General features: G+C 52.5%; 2 protein-coding genes across 2 annotated transcripts; one reads left to right on the top strand and one right to left on the bottom strand.

The window, feature by feature from the left end:
- Nucleotides 1–5,491: 5,491 nt before the first annotated feature.
- Nucleotides 5,492–16,426, bottom strand: ZNF646 (zinc finger protein 646). The gene is made up of 2 exons (XM_063138425.1): nt 15,566–16,426; nt 5,492–10,676 (listed from the first exon to the last, which is right to left on the bottom strand). Exon 2 carries the CDS (start codon nt 10,540–10,542, stop codon nt 5,566–5,568), a length of 4,977 nt encoding a protein of 1,658 aa, XP_062994495.1. The 5' UTR covers nt 10,543–10,676; nt 15,566–16,426; the 3' UTR covers nt 5,492–5,565.
- Nucleotides 16,427–18,486: 2,060 nt separating this feature from the next.
- On the top strand, nt 18,487–25,978 carry ZNF668 (zinc finger protein 668). Its single transcript, XM_063138431.1, has 2 exons — nt 18,487–18,582; nt 23,651–25,978. The coding sequence occupies exons 1-2, from the start codon at nt 18,535–18,537 to the stop codon at nt 25,451–25,453; spliced, it is 1,851 nt and encodes a 616-aa protein (XP_062994501.1). The 5' UTR covers nt 18,487–18,534; the 3' UTR covers nt 25,454–25,978.
- Nucleotides 25,979–26,663: the final 685 nt, after the last annotated feature.

Genomic DNA, 26,663 nt, shown 5'->3' on the forward strand with positions numbered 1-26,663 from the left:
TAAGTATTTTGGCTCTAGCCCCTTTTTGCCTTTGGAACATGGCCAGTGAGAACGTCTACTAAATTGAGTTTGAGACTCCCCACCCTGGCTTATGGGGATAAAGCAGCCATCTCCATTTAGGGGCCCTCCAGATGCTTTGGACTTCAACTTCCATCAGCCCCGGCCAGCATGGCCAATGGTCAAGAATGCTGGGACTTGTAGTCCACAACATCTGGAGGGCATCAGGTTGGGGAAGGCTGAGTTAAAGTGTTAGGACACTGCATGAGAGAGACATGTATGAGAGAGCAATCCCAGGGCCCCTAGACAACATCTGGGCCATAGGATAGTTCAGATTCCTGGATCCGAGGCCAGAAACAGCATTCTGACCTCAGATCCTGGGATCTCCGCTCCCTTCCCTTAACAGCCAGCACAGAGAGAACCGCATCGGCTGCCTCTCCGAGGTCGCAAAACTGACCTCAGGGAGGGAAAGGGGTGTGTGTGATTTTATAGACCAGGCAGGCCAGCTTTACAAAGAATCCCCCAGCCTCCCACCTGCTCCACAGAGCCACAGCTAGACGGGCAAAAAAGCCCATCTAACAAAACTGCTAAGCGGGAGGAGTGCAGAAGCAAAGAAGGTCTCGGCTGCTTCTCCTGCTCTGCCAGAAGCCTCCGAGTTCAGAGGCTGGCGGGCATCCCGATAGGCTGCAATCCTAGACATGCTTACTTGGGAATAAATCCCTTCGTGTCTGAGTAAGCGTAGTGGCGGATCGGACTGCAGTGGCCTAGTCACGTGCTCACCTGGGTGCCTGGGCTTTGCAACGGAAGCCTGCGAATGGAAGACCCCGTACGTGGCTTGCCGTGTACCGGTACAGTGTGCAGGGTCGTGCTGGCCGCGCACAGGGGCAAGCGCTCTTTTCCAGCACTCACCCCCCCCCCGAGGCTTACAGCCAAGTCCATCCATGCCTGCAAGCAGCTCGCCCTCGCCTTAGATTCACCCTCCTATGCTGCCTTTTCTAGCTCTTTTAGTGGGGCTGTTCTACACCCACCGGCCCCAAGGCACACTAAGGGAAGTCAGCATGTGACCTTTCAAGGTGGAAAAAGGGGGAGAGACGTACTCTGGTGCTATGGAAAGCGTGTATCTTTAATGATGAATCTAAAAAGCTCAACGTTCCGGATAAACAATCCTTCTTTAGGAGCTGAATATGGATACACGTTGTTATAATTCAAAAGAAAGAGTAACAATACTTTTTGATTAGTCTTAATCCTTTGCGGCGTTCCTGTTAGGAGCCGTGTTTGCTCTGTTTATGCTTTCTGCGTTTGCTTTCTGTACACCCGAAACATTGAGCGTTTTAGATCCAGCGTTAAAGACACAGGCTTTCCATAGCACCAGAGAACATCTCTCCCCCTTTTACTCATCGCAGACCTTTCAAGGTGGCCTGAAACCATTTCAAAGAAATAAACGGCTAGTTGAGTGCAGGTTATCTGGCTAACCACGGCCAAACTTTCTACTGCTCTATAATAAAAGTATCTGGTCAATTTTGTCAAACAAAGCAAAACGCAGAGAGGGAGAGAAAAAGAGAGGAAAAACGTTTAGAAACCAAGAACAATTTATTTGCAGTTTAAGTGTTTCACAGATCAGGTACGGCCACCGGGAGGCGCCCAATACGCTAGGAAATAGATTCTGTCCTATTAAAAGTACCTGGGCCAAACTTATAGGTTCTAATGGGGTAGGTAGAAGGAGGACTAAGACTCCCAGGGTGTCTCCCCATCTCTGGAAGGGCAGTGAGAACTAGTGAGGAAAGGAGAAAGACTTTTTTTTAATGTTTTTGTTGTTTCTTTTCTCATGTCAACCCCCTTAAAAAAAAAGAGAGAGAAAACCAACACTTTCCCCAGTAACATTCACACGGAAGTACATGTAAGTACATACTGAACGGTGATGTTTAGAGAACGGTTTTAAAGAGGGAAAGGGGGGGAACCTTTCGAAAAGTAAGAAACTCGGAAAGGATTTTACTTTCATGGGGGTTCTCGGTTTTTGTTGAGCAAGAGTCAAAATGTCAGTTGTCGAAAACAGCAGCATAAAACAGGACCAGAGCTCCAACGTTTAGTACATTTTGGGTGACGTAAGAATAAAAATCGTGTGTGTCGGGGGGGGGGGAACGTATTTCAACCGGCAAAATAAACGAACAAACACAAATATATATATATATATGTCCCTCCCGCCCCAATAAAAAATATTACCCAACTATGTTAGAAATTCTATAAAACGTTCGTCACAATTGAGGATTCTCAACTACTTAAAAACGGCTACTCTTGCACTGAAATGAGCTGCTGATGAATTTGGATGGCGTTTATCCGCGACGTGCCGAGAAATTCTGCCTGGATGAGGAAAACGTGGAGTTGGCTTTGCAACAGCAGCAAACCTTTCGTCCATGCCAACGTTGCCCCAATAGAAGAAGAGAAGACTGCCAACAGCCAAGTTCCTAGTCCTCTTGTTCCAAAGAGCTTTTTTTAAAAAATAAAAAATCTTTTAAATGATTCCCCACCCTGTGCCCCATGCTCTAATAGCTGATCGCTACAAACATGACTGTCCCTTTACAAGTTTTCGATCATGTGGGGAAGAGCCTGGCTATGCATCCAGAATAATCACCTACTGGGGCCTCTACCACGTCAGAATGCAGTCTGGGGAGAGGCGTGTTTAGAGATATTTTCCCTTTGTTTGCTTGTTTTAAAAGCCTCACCGTAGCTGGAAAGCTAGCACATTAGGAAGAAGCGGCCTAAGCTGGCCACCTCCATGACGCGCTAGTGTTTGAGAGGCAGGGAAGAGTTTCAATGGGGAAGCGTTCAAACATTCTCTGCAGCCCAAAGCAGATTAGCTCCAACAGGGTTCTACCAGGTGATTATCCTGCCTGTCTGGAGCCCTGAAGAGAGCCAAAACTGGTTGTTACAACACCTGGATGAAAGGATAAACTAAAGAAAATGTTCTAGACATTCTCTAGCCGCAACGTCTCTCAAGACAACAAGGGCAGCCCAAGATATTTTGCTGCCTGAGGCAAAGGACAAAATAACACCCGGCATTTCACGTATTGCAGCCAACGAGACCAGAGTGGTGGATGAGCCTTCTTTCAATGCTGACCCGAGAGCAGCAAGCTAGCTTCGGGGATGCCAGGGCAGCTCTGTCCTCCCAACATTTCCCCGTCATTGCCTGCCCTGCAGCAACTGCCGCTTGAGGAGGGGGCTTCAATCTGCCTTATGGCAGAGCCAGCCCTGTGAAAAAACAACACTGGAGACCCATCCAAGGGGCTTGCTTCAGTTTGTGTAGTGCCGACCATCTCTCTCTCTCTCTCCTTAGTGTCATAAAATTCTTACTGCTGCAGAGAGAAAAGGAAGGCGCACAGGGAGAGAAATGACTGCCCAGCACATCAGGGGCAGTGCAACTCTTCCTCAGGGGTGACTGAGGACAAACTCGACATGATGTTAAACGTGCCTTTGCATTTACTGTGCAGGTTTTTAAAATGCAAATACCATCAGCTCAGCTGGGTGTGGGTGTGTGACAATAAGCAAGGTTGCAGCAGGTACGGAGGGAGGTTCCTCCCCCCCTTCCCCAATGTAAGTATCTTCAGAGGAGGGATTTTCCTCAGAGCTGCAGCCTGGGTGGGGAAAGTTACATCTCTCCTCCACGCCTGCTATAACTGTGATAATGACCACCCCTCTACCCTGAACCTGTTGGCAGGAGCAAAAAAAAAAAGGCTCGTTCAACGCTAAGACACATTTAACGTCACGCTTAGCTTCTCCCGGTTCCGTTCTTTGAAAGAGAAACCAAGCACAGCTTGCACAACATCTCAGGATACTAAACTGAACGAGGGCCAAACCAGACGTGACGCAGGTCACGAAGTCTGGCGCTGCGTCGTTCCTCTTTCTTGAACCAAGGGGGGGGGGGATTTCCTTCCCAAAGAGAACCGCAGGCGCAAATCCAAGTAGGACGGCACCGGGGGCAAAGGGTTAAAGCCCCCTGCCCACCCCCCTCCCAAGCCATGGCCTGCTCCATCCGGGGGGCCTCCCACGGTGGCCGCTGGTTAAAGAAAAGCGAACCACACAACGCCCGACTGCATGAGCAGCACCACGTCTCCTTTGCCTATTCCGTCCCACCCCCCAAGAGAGAGCCACAACACGCTCTGGGTAAGAAATTGACTTCTGTGCACCATTGAGATCTCCCTTCCCTTTTCGTTCCTGCGTCTGCCGTCTTCCTTTCCATTCCTCTGGTGCAGACGGGCCTTAGAGCAACACAGCAGGAGGAGTGTCAACATCCCTCTGATGATTCCTGTGACACAAGGACGGCTGTTGTGCAGCTTTCTCCAAACTGCCCCCACCCCAAAGCAATGCTAGACTACAACTCCTATCATCCCCCGCCAGCGTGTATGAGAGGGTACTGGCTGGAGATAATAGGACATGTAGTCCAACACGTCTGGAGGGCCCCAGGTTGGGGGTGGCTGCTGCAGAGGTAAGACACACGGACAGTTGCATCTGGATTTTTCGTGAGACTCAGGTCTGTAAAGAATTTCTGTCTAATTCATTTTGGAAAGTGGATTCCCCCACCCACCCCATGTACTGTGCTCTCGTGCGGTTCCCGTCCATTTCACTCGGGCTTGCGCAGGAGAACGTTCGGGCGGATTGTGCTCCAATTTTGCCGGGACAAATGCAATGGTTTTAAGTCAGTCGCCTCTAGAAATCCAATTCTAATTAACACGCCCATCTTTTAGTTAATGATTTTCGATCTTTGAATAAGATCAAAATGGATGAATGGGGCGGGGGGGGGGGCGCGGCAAGCTGTAAAACAGCCTTTCAGGCCAAGGAAAGAAATATAATTTTCCAGTTCAAGAGGTAGAAATCAAAAGGATTACTCCACGCCAAGGATTTTTACCTTTCTTCAACAACTCAACTGTGTTCCCCCTGCCCCAGTTGGTCTGCTTTTTCTTTTAAGACAGGACTTCTATGCTTTTTTTTCCTTTAAAAAAACCCAGTAATTTAAATACCATATTAAACATGGACTTGCTACTCATCTGACTTTTCAAACAGATTTAAAAGTATATAAAAAAAAAAAGTTCAAAAATTCAAATTAGTAGGGGGGCTTTTAAGCACATGCTCAAAAAGTTCTAAGGGCGTTAAAATCTCCGTTTTCGACATAGGATCCAAAAGGGGTTTAAAAAGGGACACGTTCAAGGGGACGTGTTTGAGGGGACACCGAGGGGGGACGGGTTGGAGTGCTCAATGCAACGTTCCGTTAAGGGAGAGAGTTCAGATCCCAAAGTTCCCTGATCGGATGTTCTGCGGAGAAAGGGGAAGCCTGTACACAATTTCCCCGATATTTCCCCCCACGAGGGTGCCCGTTTCTCCCCCCCCCCCATTACGTGCACCCTGCATATCTCCCCTCTTCCTTTTTTTCAAATTCATGGACAATTGTCCCAAAGAAGACGGCTCCCTGCTGCCCGCCCGCCCGCCCCACTCCGCCGGCCTTCCAAATTTCCCTGCAGTCCGATCTCCCTGCCATACAATCCTTGGCCCACCGTTCACCCAGGTGCTCACCAACCCTCAGCTCACTTCCCCCGCGGCACCATCACCCCCGGCGCCAGGATGCCCATCGTCCGTGGCGTGCGACAGCTGGTGCTGCCGGAAGCTGAGCGGGTGGAAGAACTTCTTGGAGCAGACGCCGCAGCTGAGCGCCCCGTCTTCCTTCGGCCCGCCGTGGGCCCTGGCGTGGGCAGCCAGGCGCCGGGCAGTCCGGAAGGTTTTGCTGCAGCGGGGGCACCGGTGGCGTTTCTTGTCCGTGTGGGTGTGGAGGTGGTTCTTGAGGGCCAGGAGGTTGTAGAACTCCTTCTGGCAGGTGGGGCAGCGGTAGAGGCCGGTCGCGTGGGCCTTCTTGTGGTTGAGGAGGCTGCCGGCGTGGCGGTACGTCCGCTCGCAACTGGTACACTTGTAAGGCCGCTCCTCCGGCATCTTACCGGCTGCCACGGGACCCGGGGAGGAGCTGCCCTCCTCGGCAACGTCCTCCGCGGCCTCGGCTCGATGCCTCCTGAGGTGGCGCATCAGATCCCGGGAGGCCCGGTAAGCCTTGCCGCACTCCGAGCACTCGAAACGCTTCTTGGTGTGGACGCGGCTGTGGTTCTTGAGGGAAGTCTGGGTGGGGAAGCGTTTGGGGCACAGCGGACACTGGAAAGAGCCAACGGGGGCTTCTCTGGGGCTGCCCCCCGGCTCCTCCCTCCGGGAAGCCGCTTTGTCCCTCTCGGGTCCCGGCCCCGGAGTGCTCTGGCCGCAAGGGTGGGGCCGTCGCTGGTGCCTCAGCAGTTGCCGCTGCCACTTGAAGGCCTTCCCGCAATCCGGACACCGGTGGCGTTTGACTTCGTAGTGGATGCGCTGGTGGTTCTTGAGGGACATGAGGTTGGGGTAGGCCTTGCTGCACAGCGCGCAGGCAAAGTGCCCCACCTTGTGGCTCTTCTGATGGTTGAGCAGGCTGCCCGCGTGGCGGTACGTGCGCCCGCATTCCCCGCAGCAGTAGGGCCGCTCTTCGGGATCTGGGGGACGCCTGGCAGGGCCGGGACGGCGGGACGGGTTCTCCGCCTTGGCTGCCCGCTTGGTGTGAGCTGGCCTCCGGGAAGGATGCGAAGAGGGCTTCCGGTCACGGTGCACCCGCTGGTGGCTGGCCAGCTGCTTCTGCAGCCGGAAGGCCTTGGGGCACTCGGAGCACCGGTAGCGCTTGGTTTCAAAATGGGTGCGGTTGTGGTTCTTGAGGGCCATGAGGTTGTAGAACTGCTTCTGGCAAACGCCGCAGTGGAAGAGGCCGGTCTTGTGCGTCTGCTTGTGGTTGATCAGGCTGCCGGCGTGCTTGTAGTTGCGCCCGCAGACGTCGCACTGGAAGGGCCGCTCCGACGGGGAGCCCTCCTCTTCAGCCCCAGGGCCGTTTTCCTCTCCCCTGGTCACGTTTGCCTCCTCCTCCTCCTCCTCCTCCTCCTTCTCCGCTTTCTCCTCTTCTTTGGCAAAACGGAGCGCCTGGAGCGCCTCCGACGCTGCTTTCGCTTCATACATCACCCCACAGATGTCAAACACCCGGGCCTTTCTGTTCTCAGGTTGGTTCGCCTGGAGCTCTCGGTCTTGTCCCGATCTTTCCTCTCCCACGGGGGAGGAAGCGCACGGCCGAGCTTCCCCAGCCTGGCGCGCCATGACCCTGTCGTCAACGGGCTTCTCCTCCTTGGGCATCTCATAAGCCAACGACGGCTCTCCTGCTCCTCCTCCTGCAGGGACCGGCTGCCGGATTTCTGGCACGCTGCCGTTCAGTTTGCATCTCGGGTGGTTCCGGAGGTGGTTCCGATAGGCGGACAGATTGGGGTACTGTCGGCAGCAGACGCCGCACTGGTAATCTCCAATCTGGTGGATTTTCTTGTGATTGACCAAGCTACCACCGTGCCGGTAGGTCTTGCCGCATTGACCGCAGGCGTACGGCCGGTTGTCCAGGAATTCGCAGGGGGCGGCAGGAGGTGGGGGTGGCTGTTCCTCCTCTATGCACGGAGCTTGGGGCAGCTGGTCCTCGTCCAGGCGAGGAGCTCGTCGGAGCTGGATGGACGTGTCGGCCAGGGCCGCGGCCTTCTCCTCCAGGTGCCCCTCGCTGTGCTCTTCCAAGCTGGCCATATCATCAAACGTCTGGCCGCAATAGCCGCAGATGTGAGAAAGGAGCTGCTCGTCTTCTCGGTCTCCTGCGCCGCCCACCTGTTCCTCAGGCTCCCCTGGGCTGTCTCCCTGGCTCTCGCCCTCTTCGTGCAACAGGCTATGGTGATGCTGGAGGTCCTCCTCGCTGGGGAAGATCATGCCACAGAGGCTGCAGAGAAAGGGCTGCTCCTCGCCGCTGCCGTCCCCATCGGGGCTGCCCCGGTTGGACGCCGTGGCCTTGGCGTGTCCGTGGAAGTGGTTTTTCAGAGCCAGAAGGCTGGAATATTCTTTGGGGCACAGGGAGCACTGGTAGATGCCCAGGGGGTGGGTCTCCTTGTGGTTCATCAAGTTGCCGGCCTGGTCAAAGCCCAACCCACCCTGCTCACAAAGATAGGGAAGCCCTTCTGGGTCACCCAGCAACGGCGACTCCCAGCCGTTTGTGAGAGCGCCTTCTTCCAGAATGTCATAGCTGCCGTTGACCTCGTCCGCTGAGGGCAGCATGCCGGGCGCAGCAGTCCCGTCTTCCGCTTCGGCGTCCTCGTCCTCGGTCACGGTCACTGCCGTCCCGGACTGTCCTCTCCTGGGCCTCTGATGGCCGCGCAAGTGGCTCTTGAGCGAGGCGACATTCTGGAAATGTTTGCTGCAGAGCGAGCAGCTGAAGTCGCCCGTCTGGTGGGTCTGCTTGTGGTTGATGAGGCTCCCTGAGTGCCGGTACGACTTGCCGCACAGGTCGCACCCGTAGAGCCGCTGGACGGAGGCGGGGGAATCGGCCCTCTCGGCCACGCCTTCCGCCCACTCCCCGTCCCGGCTGTGCTGCAGGGCGGGGTTTCGCAGGCCGGCCGCGCTGGCAAAGGACATCCCACGCGGGGGGCAGACATGCGCCGCCTCAGTGGCAGGAAGGACATCCTCGGCCACGGAGGCCCCGTTCTCCAGGGCTTCCACGTCCTGCTTGATGGCCTGGAGGAGGTCGGCCTCCTGCGGGTGAAAGACGCCAAGTCTGGGGACGGCCGATGCCTCGATGTCCTCGGTGCAGGGCAAGTGGCGCAGCTGGTGGAGCTGGAACTCGGCCTCCTCTTCAAAGCTCTCCCCGCAGCTCCTGCAGGTCAGGCCGCCCCCCTGCCCCCTGCCGCGCATGCGCGCCGCTCGCAAGTGCACCCGGACGTGGTTGCGGAGCGCCATCAGGTTGGAGTATTGCTTGGGGCAGATGGAGCACTGGAAGATCCCCGTCTGGTGGGTGTGGCGGTGGTTCACCAGACTGCCGCGGTGCCGATAACTCCGCCCGCAATCCCCACACCGGTAGGGCCGCTCTTCCTCCCCGGCACCCCTCTCTTCCTCGTCCTTTGGGCAGGAGGCTCCTCGCCAGACGTGCGGAGGCTGCGCGGGGTGGAAGTCGGCGGGGTCCTCGGGGCTGTCCGAAGCGGCGGACGGATGCGCGGGAGCCTCCTCCGGCGACGAGCTGAGCTTGGACTTGAGGTGGACCCGCAAGTGGTTCTTCAAGGCGGCCAAGTTGTAGAGCTGCTTCGAGCAGACCGTGCAGCTGTACACCCCGATCTGGTGGCTCTTTTTGTGGTTGATGAGGCTCCCTGCGTGCCGGTACGTCCGGCCGCAATCCCCGCAGCGGAAGGGGCGCTCGTCGGCATAGCCCTCCTCACCTTTCAGACTGGCTTCCCAGGCTCCGTTGGAGCCAAGCGCTGGTTGCAAGGGGGTGCTGCCTGCCTCCTCGTCTTCATCCGCCTCCTCTGGATAGAGGCAACTGTGTCCCTTCAGCTCCTCCTCGTCGGCAAAGGTCCCCCCGCAGCGGACACAAAGCTCCCCGTCTGGGTTGCAGCGTTCACCCCCTCCCGCCTTGGAGGGGTCCTTGAGGCTGCAAGGGGCGCCATCTCCGAAGCCGGCCCCCGCCGGCGGTGGGTGGTAGATGTCCAGCTTGGCCAAGGTCTCGATGGAGTCCTCCTCCCACAGGCCGCGCTCCGAGCCTCCCCAGGCAGGCAGGGCCGCCGTCTGGCTCTCGTCCGGGCTGTGGGCTTTCTGGTGGCTCAGCAGCTCGGAGGGCAGCCGGAAGGCTCTGTGGCAAAAGCGGCACTTGTAGGGCCGATACTCCGAGTGGAGGCGGGTGTGGCTCTTGAGCGCCATGAGGTTGGAGAACTCCTTGTAGCACATGGTGCACTGGTAGACGCCCAGCGTGTGGCTCTGCTTGTGATTGGTCAGGCTGCCGGCGTGCTTGTAGGCCTTGTCGCACTGGTTGCACTTGTAGCGGCGCTCATCCGCGGCGGCCCTGAGTCCCGCCTCCTCCTCCTCCTCCTCCTCCTCCTCCTCCTCTTCCTCCTCCCCCCGGCGCCCTGGGAGCGGCTCCTCCTCCGCCGCTTCCATCTTGATGGGGAACTCCATCTGAGAAAAGTCAGCCGGCACCACCGATTCGGCAATGTACTTCTCCAGGTTGGTCAGCAGGCTCCCGCTGCCGCCTTCCACCCCGACGTAGGTGTCGGCGTCCGACGAAGAGGTGTCCTGGCCCCTCTGGAAAGCGCAGCTGCCGCCGTTGCTCCCCTCTTCCACCTCCTCCTGGTCCCGGCTGGCGGGAGCCGCGCAACGGTGGCTGGTGAGCTGGGAAAAGCCCCGGAAGCCCCGGCCGCAGCTCTGGCATTTGTAACGCCGCTCTTCCGTGTGGGTGCGCAGGTGGCTCTTGAGCGCCATGGGGTTGGAGAAGTCCTTGCGGCACAGCAGGCAGCGGAAGAGGCCCACCTCGTGGGTGCGCCGGTGGTTCACCAGGCTGCCGGCGTGCCGGTAGCTCCGAGGGCACTGCTGGCACTTGTACGGACGTTCCTCCTGCCCGGCCGACGGGTCCCGGGTCAGGGCGGCATCCCCCTCGGCCATCGCTGGCGTCAGGCGTCCTCCCTGCCTCGCGCTCTCGCCAAGGAGGAAGCCGTGGGCATTCTGGGGCGCAACGCGGTCCCGTCGCCTGGCCTCGAGGCCGTGCTGTTCTTCCCCAAACGTTCCAACGCCAGGACCTACGGAGACGAGGCAAGGAGACACACATACGAGAAGGAGAAGACCTGAGCATCAGTGGGAGCATCGCAACAACCAGAACCCAGGGAAATGGCATGCATCCCGCAGATGGGATAGACCTGCACGCCCCTGGACGGAACGTGCCTCCCCTCCGAGCAGAACTGAAGCTCTTTTAAGCTCTATGTCAGACCACACTTTGGGGTCTGGCTTGGATTTCATGTTAAAGCAGGTACTGGTATGCTATAGGCCCTTAGGGTGACCCTATGGAAAGGAGGACAGGGCTCCTGTATCTTTAACAGTTGTAGAGAAAAGGGAATGATTGAGTTTTGCTACTCTGAACTTTCATAGACTGGGAGGCAAATCTGTAGAACTAGGAGGAAAGGCACAACTAGATGCAGGACTACGGCGCTAGTCCTCATGGTTTTAGAAAGCCATGACAAAAAGGTGATGTATTTCAGAGGCATAATTAAAGGGGGCAATGAATAATAAGAATCACACGTTTGTTTTGTTTTCTGTTCTCTCAACTGAGCTCATTTGAAAATTTTAAGGGAGCACCTGAGGATGATTAACAGGAAGAACCACCTGTTCAACCACCTTCTCTAGCTGGAAAACTTTTGCCCACCACCAGGCAATACATGCCTCTACAGGAGAAGCGTTATCCGGCGGAACACCCTGCCACTTGAATCATCCTTTCCGTTCCCCCCTCATCCCTTCCGTGAAGCTTCCTTTGCCCGGTCTTCTCCTTTGACACTGTCATGATCAGTCAAGTCTGGGCACGGATGCCCCCTTTGCGAGCCACGTAAGGCCACAGATGGGCAGAAGAGACAGACACATTGTCCCAGGATCCAGTGTGGCTGTGCCCTTCATCGGAGAACAAAGGAAGCCCCTGCATACCAGGTCAGACGCTTGGATGTTCTAGTTCTGTATCGTCTGCCTTGACTGGCGGCACCTCTCCCGGGTCGCAGGGTAACATAGGGTGACCCTATGGAAAGGAGGACAGGACTCCTGTATCTTTAACAGTTGTATAGAAAAGGGAATTTCAGCAGGTGTCATTCGTATACCTGCAGCACTTGGTGAAATTCCCTCTTCATCACAACAGTTAAAGCTGCAGAAGCTATGCTAGAGTGACCAGATACAAAAGAGAGCAGGGCACCTGCAGCTTTAACTGTTGTTGGGAAGAGGGCATTTCACCAAGTGCTGCAGGCATACAAATGACGCCTGCTGAAATTCCCTAACTGACATGCCTAATTGGGAGTCAAAAGAGATATGGGCCCCTGGAGCACAGCTAGGCAGCCTGACAGGAAAGGGCAGAGGTCTGAGGGTTTCCCCAGGCAGATCCAAGAAGCCAGGAGGCAGCGACGACCTGCCTAGGTGGAAGGGCACAGCCATGCTGGATTCTAGGACAATGTGTCTGTCTCTTCTGCCCATCTGTGGCCTGAGAGCCAGTGTAGTGGCTAGAGTGTAGGACTGGGAGTCGGGAGATCCGGGTTCTAGTCCTCACTCGGCCACGAAAACCCACTGGGTGACTTTGGGCCAGTCACAGACTCTCAGCCCAACCCACCTCACAGGGTTGTTGTTGTGAGGATAAAAATGGAGAAGAGGAGGAGGATTATGTACGCCGCCTTTATTCCTTGTAGGAAAAAAGGCGGGGAATAAATGCAATAATAAATAAATACATGGCTCACAAAGGGGCATCCGTGCCCAGACTTGACTGATCATGACAGTGTCAAATGAGAAGGAAGGGCAGCGAAAGCGTCATGGAAGGGATGAGGCAGCATTGGGATACTGCTGCTTCTTCCCTTCTTTTCTTGAACGGAAAGAAGTGAGACACGAACTTTAAAACCGCTTCATTGGCTGCCAATTAGTTTCTGGGCGAAGTATGAAGTGTTAGTTACTACCTTTAAAGCCCGACCTGGTTTGGATTCAGGCAACCTGTGGGGTCGCCGTACACTCCGCCCTGCACACTCGGGACCTCTGGGAAGGGTTTACTCCAGTCAGCCACAATTAGGCTGGCAACTGCTACTCAGAGGACCTTTTCTTCTGCCGCCCCCAGACCGTGGAATGGCCTGCTGGAGGAGATTCATCAGCTTAATGCTCTCTCTGAGTTTAAGACAGCTGTGAAGACTAGTCTCTTCCGGCAGGCCTACCCAGATGAATTTTAAACCCAAGAATTTTAAGATGCTGTGATTGTTATTTTAATATTGTATTGGTTTTATATGTTCTTTTAACTAATTTTATGTGGCATTGTATTTTATTTAGTGTTGTTCCCCGCCTCGATCCAGAGGAAGAGGTCGGTAATAAATAAATAAATATATTATATTATTATATTATTATAATTATCGTTATTTCCATGCTTGCTGAAGAAAGGGAAGCCACCGCCTCTTCTCTGCAGCCAGCATGGAAATGCAGGCTACTTGCCTCTTGATCCTCTAGTTAAAAATATTGCCTTCAATCAAGCAGACTGGCAGAGGGATGGAGTTGATCTGTCCCTGCTCAGCCAGTCTGCTTGGTTTCTATACTGGTCGTGGAGAAAGCACAGAAACCAAGTGGCCGAGCAGAGGAGGAAGAGGGAGGTCTGTTGCTCCCTGCCTGGAAATCCTGGTCACCTATGGTGATCAGACGCGGGTTGTATTATCGCCATGCCCATCCGCCTGGCCACCACACTGTGCCTTTTGGATCCCCGCTGATTTTAACTCTCACTGATCAAACTACACTGTTGTCCTCAAAAGACTTCGTTTTCCTGCCTCTGGGCATTATGTCTGATTGCTGGTCCATCTCTCTCTGCCCCTAGGCTTCCTCTTCATGCACTACTCCTTGGAACAGGCCAGTAGTAAGTCTAGGCCAGGGATGCAGCACTCCACTCACAAAAACTGATACCAAGTGCAGAATTCAACATCCAGAAATCTTGGGAGCTTTTGTTTTATTTTATTTTAATTCAAATGAACAGAGCCTGCACGCTGAAAGGCAGTATTAGGGTGACCATATGAAAAGGAGGACAGGGCTCCTGTATCTTTAACAGTTGCACAGAGAAGGGAATTTGAGCAGGAATAATTTGTATGCATGCAGCACCTGGTGAAATTTCCTCCTCATCACAGCATTTAAAGCTGCAAGAGCCCTGACTTCTTTTGTATCTGGTCAAAAGGGCAGGGATCCTGTAACTTTAACTGTGGTGATGAAGAGAGAATGTCACCAGGTTCCCCATATATACAAATGACACCTGCTGAAATTCCCTTTTCAATACAACTATTAAAGATACAGGAGCCCTGTCCTCTTTTTCATATGGTCACCCTAGGCAGTATGCCAGAGGACACTGGTTGCTGGAAAGGGGACGATGGCAGGGTGGGGTGGGGGAAGGAACTGCCCCCCCCCATGTCTTATTTATGAGCTCCCTGGAAGCATCCAGTTGGCCACTGTTGGGAACAAGATGGAGTTCGAGTCTTCTTCTATACTTAATGCATATGGATCCCGTGAAACTCACGACCACAAAATGCAAATTTAAGATGCTTTTGGAGGGTAAAAAGACAGGATTCCATACTCTTAAATAAGAGTTATCAATAGCTATGAGCTGTGACAGCTAAACTGAACCTCCTCATAGAGAGGCACTATACCTTTGAATATTAGATGGCGGACAAACAAAAAGGGAAAGGCTACCTCCTTCACGCCCAGTTTGTGAGGCTTGAAATAAAATGCTGAACTAGATGGACCTGAATCTGATCTAGCCAAACAATTCTTCTCCTTTGATTGTATTAGCATTTTTAGCCTTCCTGGGAACAGCTATGGAGAGGTCAGATAGTAAACTTGATAATAAATAAGTAATACCAGCTGGTCTTATCCCCATCTCTGGAATGATCTACCTCACAAGGCTGGCATGAGAACAAATGCAGCGAGGCAGCCATGCTGTCTACGGAAGTGTAAACCTCTGGGAAATAACTCCAGATCAGGCAGGAAGTGAGGACAAATCGCTCAGGATTTTGAGGATGGCTCCCCAACTTTGAGAGAGGCGCATCTGATTTATGGGAAGATGTGTGTGCGCACGCGCTGTAACAGATTTCTTTGAGCAACCTTCTGGGCAGCTTTCCTGGACTTGGTGCCCTCCAGATGTGCTGGACTACATCTCCCATCATTCCCTTTGCATGGCTAATAGCTGGGAATGAACAGGGGTTGCCATCTGACACATCTGCAGGGCTCCAAGTTAGGGAAGGCTGACTTAGAGTGCAATTTTATGCATATTTAATTTTTGTGAACTGCCCAGAGAGCTTCGGCTATTGGGCGGTATAAAAATGTAATAAATAAATAAATACTTAGACAGAAAGAAATGTCCTGCAAGTCCCAGCATTCCCTAGCCAGCAATGCTAGGAGCTGTAGGATGTTTTTCTGTCTATGCTGGCTGGGATAAGCTGGGAGTCGTACGACTTTTTTCTGTGTAAACGTGCTTAGGATTGTGCCCTTAGAGGCTCTCCCAGGTAACAGCAGGGAAGTGGAAGAAAGACTCAAAGTTATTTTTGCCATTTGCTTAGCGATCTTGGAGAATTTACACTGGAGTTCAGAGTCCAGGGCTTCTCAGAGGAGAATGAAATGTAGCACATTCAGACAAACAAGACCTGTGAACCAGAAACCCAGGCTTTATGCCTAACTCTGGGAATAGAACAGCTCTAAAGAGCTGTGAATTTCCCATATTCATAGCAGATTGGTTTCTATATCCCTGCATATGAAGATGGACGTTATCCAAGGGCCCAGTAAAGCCACTCATGCTGGAAACTGCCTTAGAATACACCTTTCTTTCATTTTTGCAGATTGCACAAAGAGATTCGCTCTGTTTCTGTATAAACAAGTATAGGCAACACAAAGGTTATGGTATAGGACATGCCTGCAAAGAATGTCACTTTCTTACCTCTCAAATCATGCTGAGCATCCCAGATGAGCACAAAATGTCTCTAAGGTGAGAAGCCGACATAAATTTCCTTCCCAAAAAGGCAGGGAATAAAGTTCAGGAGGCATACTGAGTTGTGTTGTAAAAAACCATGATGGGGAAGTGGGAGTTTCCTAATTTAGGACAGGGTGTTTCACAGAGTTCAAGCCACTAAGTATATAGTATGGGTTTTCCATGAAAAAAGGGAGGAATGCACAGATCTTCAGGATCCAGGAGATTCTTTAGAATTCCATCTTCCATTCAGGAAATAACAAAAACAAAAACAAAAGTCAAAGAACAAGAAGTTGAAAAAGACACAAATGACCCTGAGTGTACAGAGACTGGAATTTGGACCTCAAAATTCCATGCTCACTTGGATTCCAGGTATATTTCACATTGGGCCTGAATGCAGAACTTAAAAATACGGGTAGAAATTTCAGACTCTTAACCTCAGAAAGTTTCAAGTACAGAAGGTCCCCAGGTAGTGAAATCAAAATGTTGTTTCATAAGAGTTCAAACCTCAAACTCCAGCAGAGGAAGAGTACTTTATAGGGCCTCGATACCCCCAATTACCCAGGAATGTGCAGAGATCAGCTACAGTCTGCCTGTACTCCAGGACCTCAAAGGCATCAAAAACAGAGAGGGAGCCTGGATCTAAGAAAGACGCAAAGAGAGGCAGTGACCAGCAACCACATTTCATGAGAGAGTGTGAGAGAGAGAGAGGAAGCGCTGCAAACCCTGAGATTTGGATTCAGGGTTAAGATGTGATGAGGTATCAAGTCGCCCGTCCCAATTCCTGGGAGAATCCAGTCGTAAAGAATGGGCAAAAGAACTCCAAAGTCCAGTCAGAACCCATCCAGGAGGTAGAAGAGAAGTCCCACGCCGCCGCCTCGATGTCCTAGGAAACAGACACACAAAATCCTCCTCCTGGCGAAGAGCAAAAGACCATCCTGCTCAAGGCGAGGAGGGAAAACAAAACGTGGGAGGGGAAGTCCTGCTGCTCAGCCCCTTTTGAGCACCTCTGGGCACCCCAAAGAGCGAAGACTGCCCCCCTCAGGGGTCCCCTACTTCTCCCTGGCGGCTCTTACACGGAGGGGTCGATGCCCCCCCAAATCCTTCTACCTCGAGATCCCAGGATTTGGATTTGAAGAAGTCGCAGGGGCTAGGGCAACAACAAATACTTCCTTTTGTTGCTAGGAAACAGGAAATGTGCACCTACAAAAGCTTTCCCCCCTCCAACCTCGATGAGGCTTCACTTCCTGCAAGCCTCTTCTGTCCGTGGGCGAAGACAGAAGGCGTGTGTCGCGTCCAAACGTTTCCCCCTCCCCCCCAAACTTAGCATAATTTTAGAGATATGCCTCTCAGGCTGGCTGAGAGTGAAACACAGTTTGAGTTTCCGGTAAACACCGATGGCGTCGCTCTAGCCGTTGGCATTTCTGTGGTGAAAACCCTCTTACTTTGCAACGAAAGAGAAGTTCAGTTACGCCGGAAGTGACTAGAAGACTCGCGGCGCTTATGGACAATTTCCGGTCTGAAATGGAACGGCTTTCCCGTTCTTCCACTGAGAGGTTTCGCCATAGAGTAGAGAATAATAGACAATGGAGGCATTCGGTTTTTGCCGGAAATTCCGCTTGAGTGTGACTCTCCTTTTCTGTCTCTATGATTGCTGACTGAGGCGTGTTGCAGAATCATACGCCCGAACAACAACAATTCTACATGTGCCATTTATTTAGCTCCGCGCCAAACATCTCTCATCTAATGATAGAGAGAAGGGATCACACTGACCATCTGGATCTTGGTTCGGTGGATCTTCCAGGAGCCCAGGAAACAGCTGCCATTTCTGTTTCTAGGTTTGCCACCAGTTTTGCCTGGTAGGGGATTCTATCCAAATGTTAGTCCTAGGCGTATTGAAATAAATGCGGCTTGAGTGAGACTAACTTAAATCCCATTCATTTCGGTAGGTCGGCTAAACCTTTAGTAGTGTGACAGGCAGAAATTCAGCAGGTGAAACCTAGGGTGACCATAATGAAGAACAGGGCTCCTGTATCTTTAACAGATGGATAGAACAGGGAATTTCAGCAGGTGTCATTTATAGGCATGCAGCACCTGGTGAAATCCCCTCTTCATCACAACAGTTAAAGCTGCTGGCGCCCTGGCCGCTTCACCAGATACAAAAGAGGGCAGGGCTCCTGCAGCTTGAACTGTTGTGATGAAGAGGGGATTTCACCAGGTGCTGCATGCCTATAAAAGACACCTGCTGAAATTCCCTTTTCTATCCATCCGTTAAAGATACAGGAGCCCTGTCCTCCTTTCCATAGGGTCACCCTATGAAACCCACCTACCACATCACTTCCATTCGGGGTGCGGGGAGGAATCTGCTCAGCAGTGTTTATAGTGAAAGTGTAAGAACACAAACAAGAGCAAAATTTGGTTTATTGAGAAAAGCTATAGAAAAAATTAATCGATACACGCCAGCCTGGCCCTCGTGGTGGCAAATCTCGTGATCTAAGGACGACGCAAGCTGAAACTAATTCTACTTTGTTGTTCGTGTTTTCAGAAGTGCACCAACCAAACCATTCCCTGCAGTCTTGCCACACTTCCTCTTGCCCCTATACCTTTCGACTTCCGTTGGCGATGCCACACTTGCGCCTTCGTGCAACTCCGAACCTCTTCCCCGCATTCCCAGGGCATGCCACACTTCCTGTCAGCCTCTCACCCACCTTATTCAACCCCCTCCCTTTAAGCCAACGAAACGAGCATCAGGGACTCCACCCTTGTTCTAAACTGCAAGCGCTCCCTTTCACTCCGGAGTAAAACTGAACTGGGATAAACTCAATCCCTGCAAGTCCCCATTGATCGCTTGTGGGTGGTGCGGTTTCTCTCTCTGTGTGTGCCCCCCTCCCGCCGCCTCCATTTCCTCTTCTTCCTCCGGGGTCCTAGCGCTCGTCCGAATGGCACTGCAGTGGAAGGGGAAAGCCAATAGACAAAGGAGAGAGCAGGTAAGGGGGGGCGCGATGCAGCTTTTGGCCAGGCTTCCTAAGCTATGATTTAATACCTCCTCTTTATTTATTTGGTAATTAAAAAATAATAATCGCCCTGATGCAAACCCTCGCGTTGCACCCTTGCATGCCTCTTTCCCCGCGGCGGCCACCTCCCCTGGTCCTAAAGACAGCCATTTTGCGAGAGATTCTCCTGAGATGCGGTTCTAATTTGGATGTGAAGCGCTGCGCTGCTAAAAAAAAAAAAACCACACCGCATCGGGGAGGGACGCCGAGGGCCTTGGCCCCTCTGGCTGGGAGCAGACGGCGGGACCCTTCAACCTGGGAGCAAAAATAAATACATAAGCGGAGGCGATGCGGACTGCTCCCTTGTCTGTTCTTTTTGTCCCCCGGTCCTAGAGACAGCCATTTTGCTGGGAGGGAGCCTCTCGCCGGACCAAGCCTTTGTGTTTCGCTGGATTGCTATCCAGCGTGGGAGAATCTCATTTCGGCGGCAGACGCCTGTTTGGAATCGCCACTTCAGTTTCTTGGGGCGCCTTAAGAGACTTAACGCATTCATTCTGGCATGCAAGCTTACGGGGGCTGGAGTCGGTGAAGTAGACGCCTATTCCACGAAAGCTTATACGCCATAATAAATGTGTTAGCTTTTAAGGTGTCACAACGATCTTCGTTGGTTTCTGCTGCAACGCATTCGCACGGCTACCCTCCTGGAAACTGGAATCCGTTCCAGTGCAATGCTGTCCGTAACAGGCTCACGCTGCTGCACATCGCTCTCCTTTGTGCGTTCAGTTTATGGAGCGAAAGAGGCAGAAATGCCTTTGCAAGGCTTCTATAAAGGCCATACAATTACATTCTCCTAAATAGGGCTGTGGTGGGGTGGGTTTTTTTTGCCACGGACCCACCCAACACACAAGCCTTTGCTAATAAGGAGGTTAGGGGTTTCCTTTCTTTTCCCAAAAGGCAGGTCGTGATTCTAATTAGAACCTTTTCAGAGATGAAAAGACAGTTACGCTTTTGTCCATCACGGAATGCAACGCTTTAATTTTTGAAAAATGCACACCTTAACCATGTTTGAATAGACTGCTTAATCTCCCATTGCAATGGAGACGTCTTCCGTCTTAAGCGCTTAACCAGGTACCCACAAATAGGAGCTGTGCTTGGTCAAGAGAGACAGTCCGGATGCATCTAGAATATCCCAGTTCAACAGGATGAACTCGGATATTGCAGCTCCAAATTTGAGTTGATCACCACAGCTTGAAAGCGCGGCCATCTGGCAATTGCCTAGGGACCTCTCCCTGGAGCCACCCAGGCTTGTATTACGCTGCTGAGCCACGTCAAACCTTTCTCTTTGGGGTTTGGCCGGACCTTAAGGAAGTGCTGAGCTGAATGTTCCCGAAGGGAGGGGTGTCTGGATGGGGTAGTCTGTGCTTCTGCCTGCTGGGGAGCCTGGATTTCTAATCCCAGATGTGTGATGGCTGGGGTTGGTCCTACAGGGTGAAACAGGCTCTCCAGACATGCTCAGAGACGCGAGCTTTTGTTCGGATTAAACCCCCGGGGAAAGGGGAAAAACTTTCTCTTCCACGCTGCCCTTTAATTTTCAGCCCTTTCTGTCTTCCCTCGCTTGGTCTTAAAGCCAGCCATTTTACACCCCAGGCTTTCAGCCTCTACAAAGCCAAGCAAAAATGATTTTTTTGTGAGCGCATCTCCAACCTCCTTTTCGAATTTCAGGATCTCCACGAGAGAGAGAGAGAGAGAGAGAGAGAGAGAGAGAGAGAGAGAGAGAGAATTGTAGCTGATTTTACTTTTATCTTCTTCCAAAATTATTTTCTTTCTACCTCCTGTAGATCTCGCTCTGTCTGCATTTTAAGATGCTCCCCTCTCTTCCATCCTTCCCTGACTCCTTCCTCTCCCCTGGATCCTAAATCCACCCATTTTGCAAAGAGCTAAGCCAGATTGTGAGCCGAGAATCACAGAAAACTCCCCCCCCCTTCCTGCCTAGCCCCTCCCTCCTGGATGTTGAACTGTCTTCCTACACAGGCTGCTTTGCCTTCTCCCCTGGGGGCGGGGAGGGAAATTGGGCCTCCTACCACAGACAGCCATTTTGCAATGGCTTTGTGGAATCCAGGGAGGACTGTAATTTAGCTGCGTGCTCATTGTAAACTGCCTGCTGGCCAATCTCTCTTTTATGTGAAGGGAACGTCCTATATCCCCACCCTCAAATGCTGCAGCTTTCCCAAAAAGACACCCTCCTCTCTCCCAATTTCATAGAAAACCTTCTCAGGTCCTCTGGAGACCCCTCTGATGCCAATAGCTATATGATGCACACAGAGAGAAACAAAACACGCCCAACTTGAATATAAGTGCATGAAATAGGTGTCACCAATGTCCCCTGACCCAGCCTGGGATCCTCCAAATGTGTTGTAATACAACTCCCACCATCACTAGCCAGATTGGGAAAGGCTTCGGCTGCCATAGAGCCTTTCAGCACAAATTCATCCCTCCCACCGTTTCTGCCTGTTTTTTTTTTAATAAAAAAAGATATAGTCCTACACTTTAATGAGCCTGTTCAGACGACACACTAAGCCATGGTTAGGCCTCTAACCCTTCTGCAGTAAATGGTTAGAGACCGTGTTTAAACCGTAGTTATGTAGCCATTATGGTTTGGTTCACACAACACACTGAGCCATAATACTTAGCTCAAAATGCTTAACCACTGTGGCTTAGCGTGTCGTCTGAACAGGGTCAATTTGTTCTGTTTCAAGATGGTTACCCTGCCCAAGCTTTTGGCTAAAAATCCTAATTCACACACAGATTATTAGGGATTCCCTCACACACACACTGAGTCCCCATAGAAGAGGGCCTCCATTGTGCAACCATGGTATCCCATAAGATGGTGTAAGCAGCTCCCATTCCTGTAGCAATGCAAATAATTGTTTTAGGGTTTGCCTGTTCTCTATATCTGCCCTGCTGCCCACCACATATTGGCTCTGCTTATTCTGCATCTACCTTTAAAGAGCAGTCTAGAAGAGAGACAGAGACCAGGCGGAGACTAGACCCACATTCCCTAAGCTCAGCGCTGACCTGGGCTGGCTGACGCTGAGATTTTTTTTAATTTTATTTTCACATAAAAACAACAACAACAACATACTACATAATGTTGAAATGTTGAATACATAGTATCTTATCTTAATAACATAATCAAAATTAACATACAAGTGCACCCCCCACCTCGGGATCTCATTCCTGATTCCAGAATCTCATACTTCCTTCTGCTGGTGGTTTCCCACTTCCTTTAGAAAACACAAATATTAGGAACTGTTTCCAAATTCCTTCAAAATCATTTGATTTAGCTATACCTCTTCTCCATTTAATATTACTTGTCAATTTATCATTAATAGCTATATCCCATACTTCTTTATACCATTCTTCAATAGAATATTCCCCTTGAATCTTCCAGTTCCTAGCTACCATTAATCTTGCTGCAATCAACAGGTTCGTTATCAGTTCCTTAATTTCCTTTTTACATTTAAAATCTTCTTCAAATAGTGATAGCAATGCAACTTTTGGTGTTCTTCTTATCTTCATTTCCACAATTTCTTCAATCTCCAAAAACACCATCTTCCAGAATTTCTGAACATAGTTACATTCCCACCACATATGCAAATACGTTCCTTTAACCCCACAACCTCTCCAACAATTTTCTGATTGCTGATTATTTATCTTATTCAATCTAACCGGGGTTAGGTACCACCTCCATACAATTTTATAATAATTCTCTTTTATTCTTACTGACATATTTCTCAACGCTCTTTGTTTCCATAATCCCTCCCAACCCTGTTGTCCTATTTGTACCTTCAAATCTGTCTCCCAAACCATTTTACCCGAATTATCCACCGTCCCTTTCTCCACCAATATTCTGTATATTTCACTCATCAACCCTTTTAACACGCTGAGATAAGCACACAAGGAAGCTAAATAAGGGAGTAGCCAGCTCCAGCAAGCTACTAGACCTGTTGAGGCCGGAGAAGAGAAAAGGAGAATGCGTAGCATGGGCAGATGCAATTTGCCACTCTGGGGCTCATCTAGGCACAGTAGCTACTCGCCATGGGCGAGCGTCAATTTACAAGCCCTGCATATCCCTCCTCCTCGGGCCCTCAAGTCCATGGACAGCTAAACCGAAATTGAACTTGTGCTGCTCCCTGATGAGGGTTTATTGTGGAAACGACATGGCTCAATCACTCACATTTTATGCTCACCCATCGGTAATCTTCCCCTGTTTTCCAGTGCTGCTCCTGTCTTTTTTTCTTATGGGAGGGAGTCCAACTTTTTTGGGAAGGAAGGACAGAAAAGCAATGCAATCTCTGCAGGTGTAGATGCCCGTAGTGCTACTCTTGTGTCTTTATTTATTTATTTATTGCATTTTTATAGCACCCAATAGCCGAAGCTTTTTTAAAGAGGTGTGGCTTTGATGTGGGCTGTCAAAGCCACACACCTCTTATCAGGGCTCAGCAAACATCTAGTATAATTGTTGCAGTGGATGCCAACTTTTATCCGCCATCAATTTTTTCTTAAAATCAATGTTAAGTAGTGCTAAAGCACTTTTCTGGCTGTATATGTAAAACGATATATTTAAATAATTGTGAACTACCACTTAAATCAGCCATATTCAACCTGGCGCCTTCCAGATGTGTTGGACTGCAACTCTCAGAATCCCCCAGTCAGCAAGGCTTGTTGGCGGATGCTGGGAATTGTAGTCTAGCATACCATTCTATTCACTTATTTAGTGTGGTTATACTCTGTTCTTCTTCCTAGGCACACAGAGTAGGGTACAAGGTCCTCTCTCCCCTCTCCCCCCTTGCAAATATTCAGTCATTTTATCCTCACAACAACCCTGTGAGGTAGGTTCGGCTGTGAGAGAATGACTGGCTCAAGATCATCCAGTAAACTTAATAGCTGTGGGGAGATTTGAACCCATGTCTCCCTAGTTTGAGCCCAATGCTCTAACCACTGTACGATACAGCTCTCACCATGAGACCGCCTTAAACTTCGTTTTCCGTGTCCGTTTCAGGCAGCGTCCTCTCCAAAGATGGCTGAGGCGGGGGAAGAAGAGGTGGAGGTGAAGCTGGAGGGGGAAGAGGAGGAGGAGGAGGAAGAGGCCGGCTACATTCAATCCGGCCGGCGCTATAAATGCCTGACGTGCAACAAAACGTTCCCAAGTGTGCCGCGGGTGCTGCGGCATCTGAAGTCCCACGCGGCCGGCACTGGGGACGGCTCGGACGGCAAACTCGCGTGCCCCAGCTGCCGGAAGGAGTTCCCCGACCGCGGGCAGCTCCGGAAGCACCAGCTGAGCCACCAGGCGGAGCGGCCGCACCAGTGCGGGCTCTGCGCCAAGGCCTACAAGACGGCGCCCGAGTTGCGCAACCACAGCCGCAGCCACAGCGGCGAGAAGCCCTTCGTGTGCCACGAGTGCGGCAAGGCCTTCATGCAGCCCGTCTGCCTGCGGGTCCACATGGCCCGGCACACGGGGGACCTGCCCTTCCGCTGCCAGCAGTGCCAGAAGGGCTACGGCACCCTCTCCAAGCTGAAGATCCACCAGCGCTCCCACACGGGCGAGAAGCCCTACGCCTGCGGCGAGTGCGGCAAGCGCTTCGCCGACCCCTCGGTCTTCCGCAAGCACCGCCGCACGCACGCCGGCCTGCGCCCCTACCAGTGCGAGGCGTGCCGCAAGACCTACGCGGAGCTCAAGGACCTCAAGAACCACGAGCGCTCGCACACCGGCGAGCGGCCCTTCCTCTGCCAGGACTGCGGCAAGGCCTTCTCCCGCTCCTCGTCGCTGGCCTGCCACCAGCGCATCCACGCGGCCCACAAGCCCTACCGCTGCAGCCTCTGCGGCAAGGGCTTCACCCAGCTCTCCTCCTTCCAGAGCCACCAGCGCACCCACTCCGGGGAGAAGCCCTTCCTCTGCCCGCAGTGCGGGCGCATGTTCAGCGACCCCTCCAGCTTCCGCAGGCACCAGCGGGCCCACCAGGGCCTCAAGCCCTACGCCTGCGACAAGTGCGGCAAAGCCTTCCGCCAGCCGGCCGACCTGGCCATGCACCAGCGCATCCACACGGGCGAGCGGCCCCACAAGTGCGCCCAGTGCGACAAGAGCTTCGTGGCCTCCTGGGACCTCAAGCGCCACCTGCTGGTGCACTCGGGCCAGCGGCCCCACCAGTGCGGGGAGTGCGGCAAGAGCTTCGCCGAGCGGGCCAGCCTCACCAAGCACTACCGGGTCCACTCTGGCGAGCGGCCCTTCAAGTGCGGCCGCTGCGGCAAGGCCTTCGTGGTGTCCTCCAGCCTCCGGAAGCACGAGCGCACCCACGGCAACGAGAACCACGACAACGACGACAAGGCCGTGCCCCTCGGCAACCAAGAACCGCCCCCGGGCGACCCCTCGACCATCGTCGTGGCCACGGTGGTGCCGGCCTGCGGGGAGTGCGGGGAGGCGTTCTCCTCGACACAAGAACTGCGCCGCCACGAACGTCTGCACCACCCCAGCCTGCGGCCGTTTCCTTGCCCGGAATGCGGCAAAGGCTTCTCGGACCGGGCCGGGCTGCGTAAACATGAGCGCATCCACTCGGGGGTCCGCCCCCACGCCTGCCCCCACTGCTCTAAGGCCTTCCTGGGCGCCTCAGACCTGCGCAAGCACCTGAAGACCCACGTGGGCCTAGAAAGCAGGACCCCCGAGGACACCGTGGTGACTGCCACCATCACGACCTACGAGCCCCTCCTCCCCGCCCACATCCACCACCATCACCATGACGACAGGACGGAGACCGGCAAGGAACCCCCCTCGGATTGTCTGCCCGAAGCTCTCACGGAACCCTCTTAAGCTCCGCCCCCCTTTCCTGACATGTGACTGGGCCGCACGGCTTTGCCTGTTTCAAGGCCCTTCCCGAACTCGCAGCCTCATCTTCTGCTGTACAATGCGCTGTGTGGACAGCGCTCCTTCAAGGCCTCCGTTTGAAGCATGGCTCTTCCCGTGCCCCCGAGCACCTCTTGCAAAAGGGGGCCTGGCCACACGTGCTTCTTAAGTCCCACCGCTTTACGAAAGCAGGTGGGGCTCCCATTTCTCAACCTGTCTAACCCCGCCCCTGCTTCCCCAGTATCATTAAAAAAGGAAATGTTCCTTCGGGTGGGTGGGGGGAGATCGTGTTGGAACATGGACACCCTGACCCAATCAGTAATGGGGGGGTTGATATGTGTTGTGTGGTTGTGCGCGTGTGTGTGCTTCTGCCCCCTGCAGGGCAAAGTGCGTCCTGCAGTAAGGCGCGTGTGCATGTGTTGCGATCTGTTCGTTTAAAATCTTGCGTTATGTGCAGTTTTGCGAGTGGTAAGCAAGGTTGAATTGGGAAAGGGGAGGGGGGAGGAAGCAAGGGGGGACCCCCCCCCATCTCCTTCTAGAACAATTATCTCAATTCATCTGTCTCACATTGCCCGCGTTTGTATGAACAGGTCGTAATAAAAGCCTTGGGTTTGTTTTTTAAAGGAAAAAGAAGAAAAAATACTTGGGGTGTCATGTGATGTACAAGTTGTGGATATAAGAAATAGAACCCCGAAGTCTTTGACTCTTCTTACCTAACCTGTTGTATGTAACTCCTCTTCTAGAGCTGAGGACAGGATTCAGGCGATCCGTTCCTTTCCTGTCCTCCTCCCCACTTCACCTGTTTCAAAACCCCATGACCCTTCCAGAAAGCACAACAGTTCTTGGCTCTTAGCCCATCCACTTGTGACGATGAACCCTCTTACACTGATTGGCTGGGCTGCTGTGATGTCTTGGAATGTTCTGTTGCTCAGGGAGCTAAGCAATTTGCTGTCCAACTTCTTGGAGGGAAGGGAAAGCTGTCACTTTAGCTGGGACTTAAAAACCTCACACAAGTGGGTAGCTGGGAAAAAATCCTGGGAGGCGGGAAAGGGGACAGGGTCCCTAGAGGCCAGGGGACGGAAGGAAGGGTGTAGCGTAGGAGTAAGGAGGGCGGGTAGAGAGTAAGGCTTGAGGAAAGAGCAGGAGAATGGGGGCAAGTAGGGGCTAATCGAAGAGA

This window comes from Elgaria multicarinata, chromosome 11, assembly GCF_023053635.1.
Source record: "Elgaria multicarinata webbii isolate HBS135686 ecotype San Diego chromosome 11, rElgMul1.1.pri, whole genome shotgun sequence".
NCBI classification, from domain to species: Eukaryota; Metazoa; Chordata; class Lepidosauria; order Squamata; family Anguidae; genus Elgaria; species Elgaria multicarinata.

What these genes read in the sequence shown, in the direction of transcription:
- ZNF646 (XM_063138425.1), bottom strand. Translation starts at nt 10,542, where the DNA reads ATGGCCGAGGGGGATGCCGCCCTGACCCGGGACCCGTCGGCCGGGCAG.
- ZNF668 (XM_063138431.1), top strand. Translation starts at nt 18,535, where the DNA reads ATGGCACTGCAGTGGAAGGGGAAAGCCAATAGACAAAGGAGAGAGCAG. An exon ending in ATAGACAAAGGAGAGAGCAG is followed by an intron (nt 18,583 to 23,650) that starts GTAAGGGGGGGC and finishes TGTCCGTTTCAG; the next exon opens with GCAGCGTCCTCTCCAAAGAT.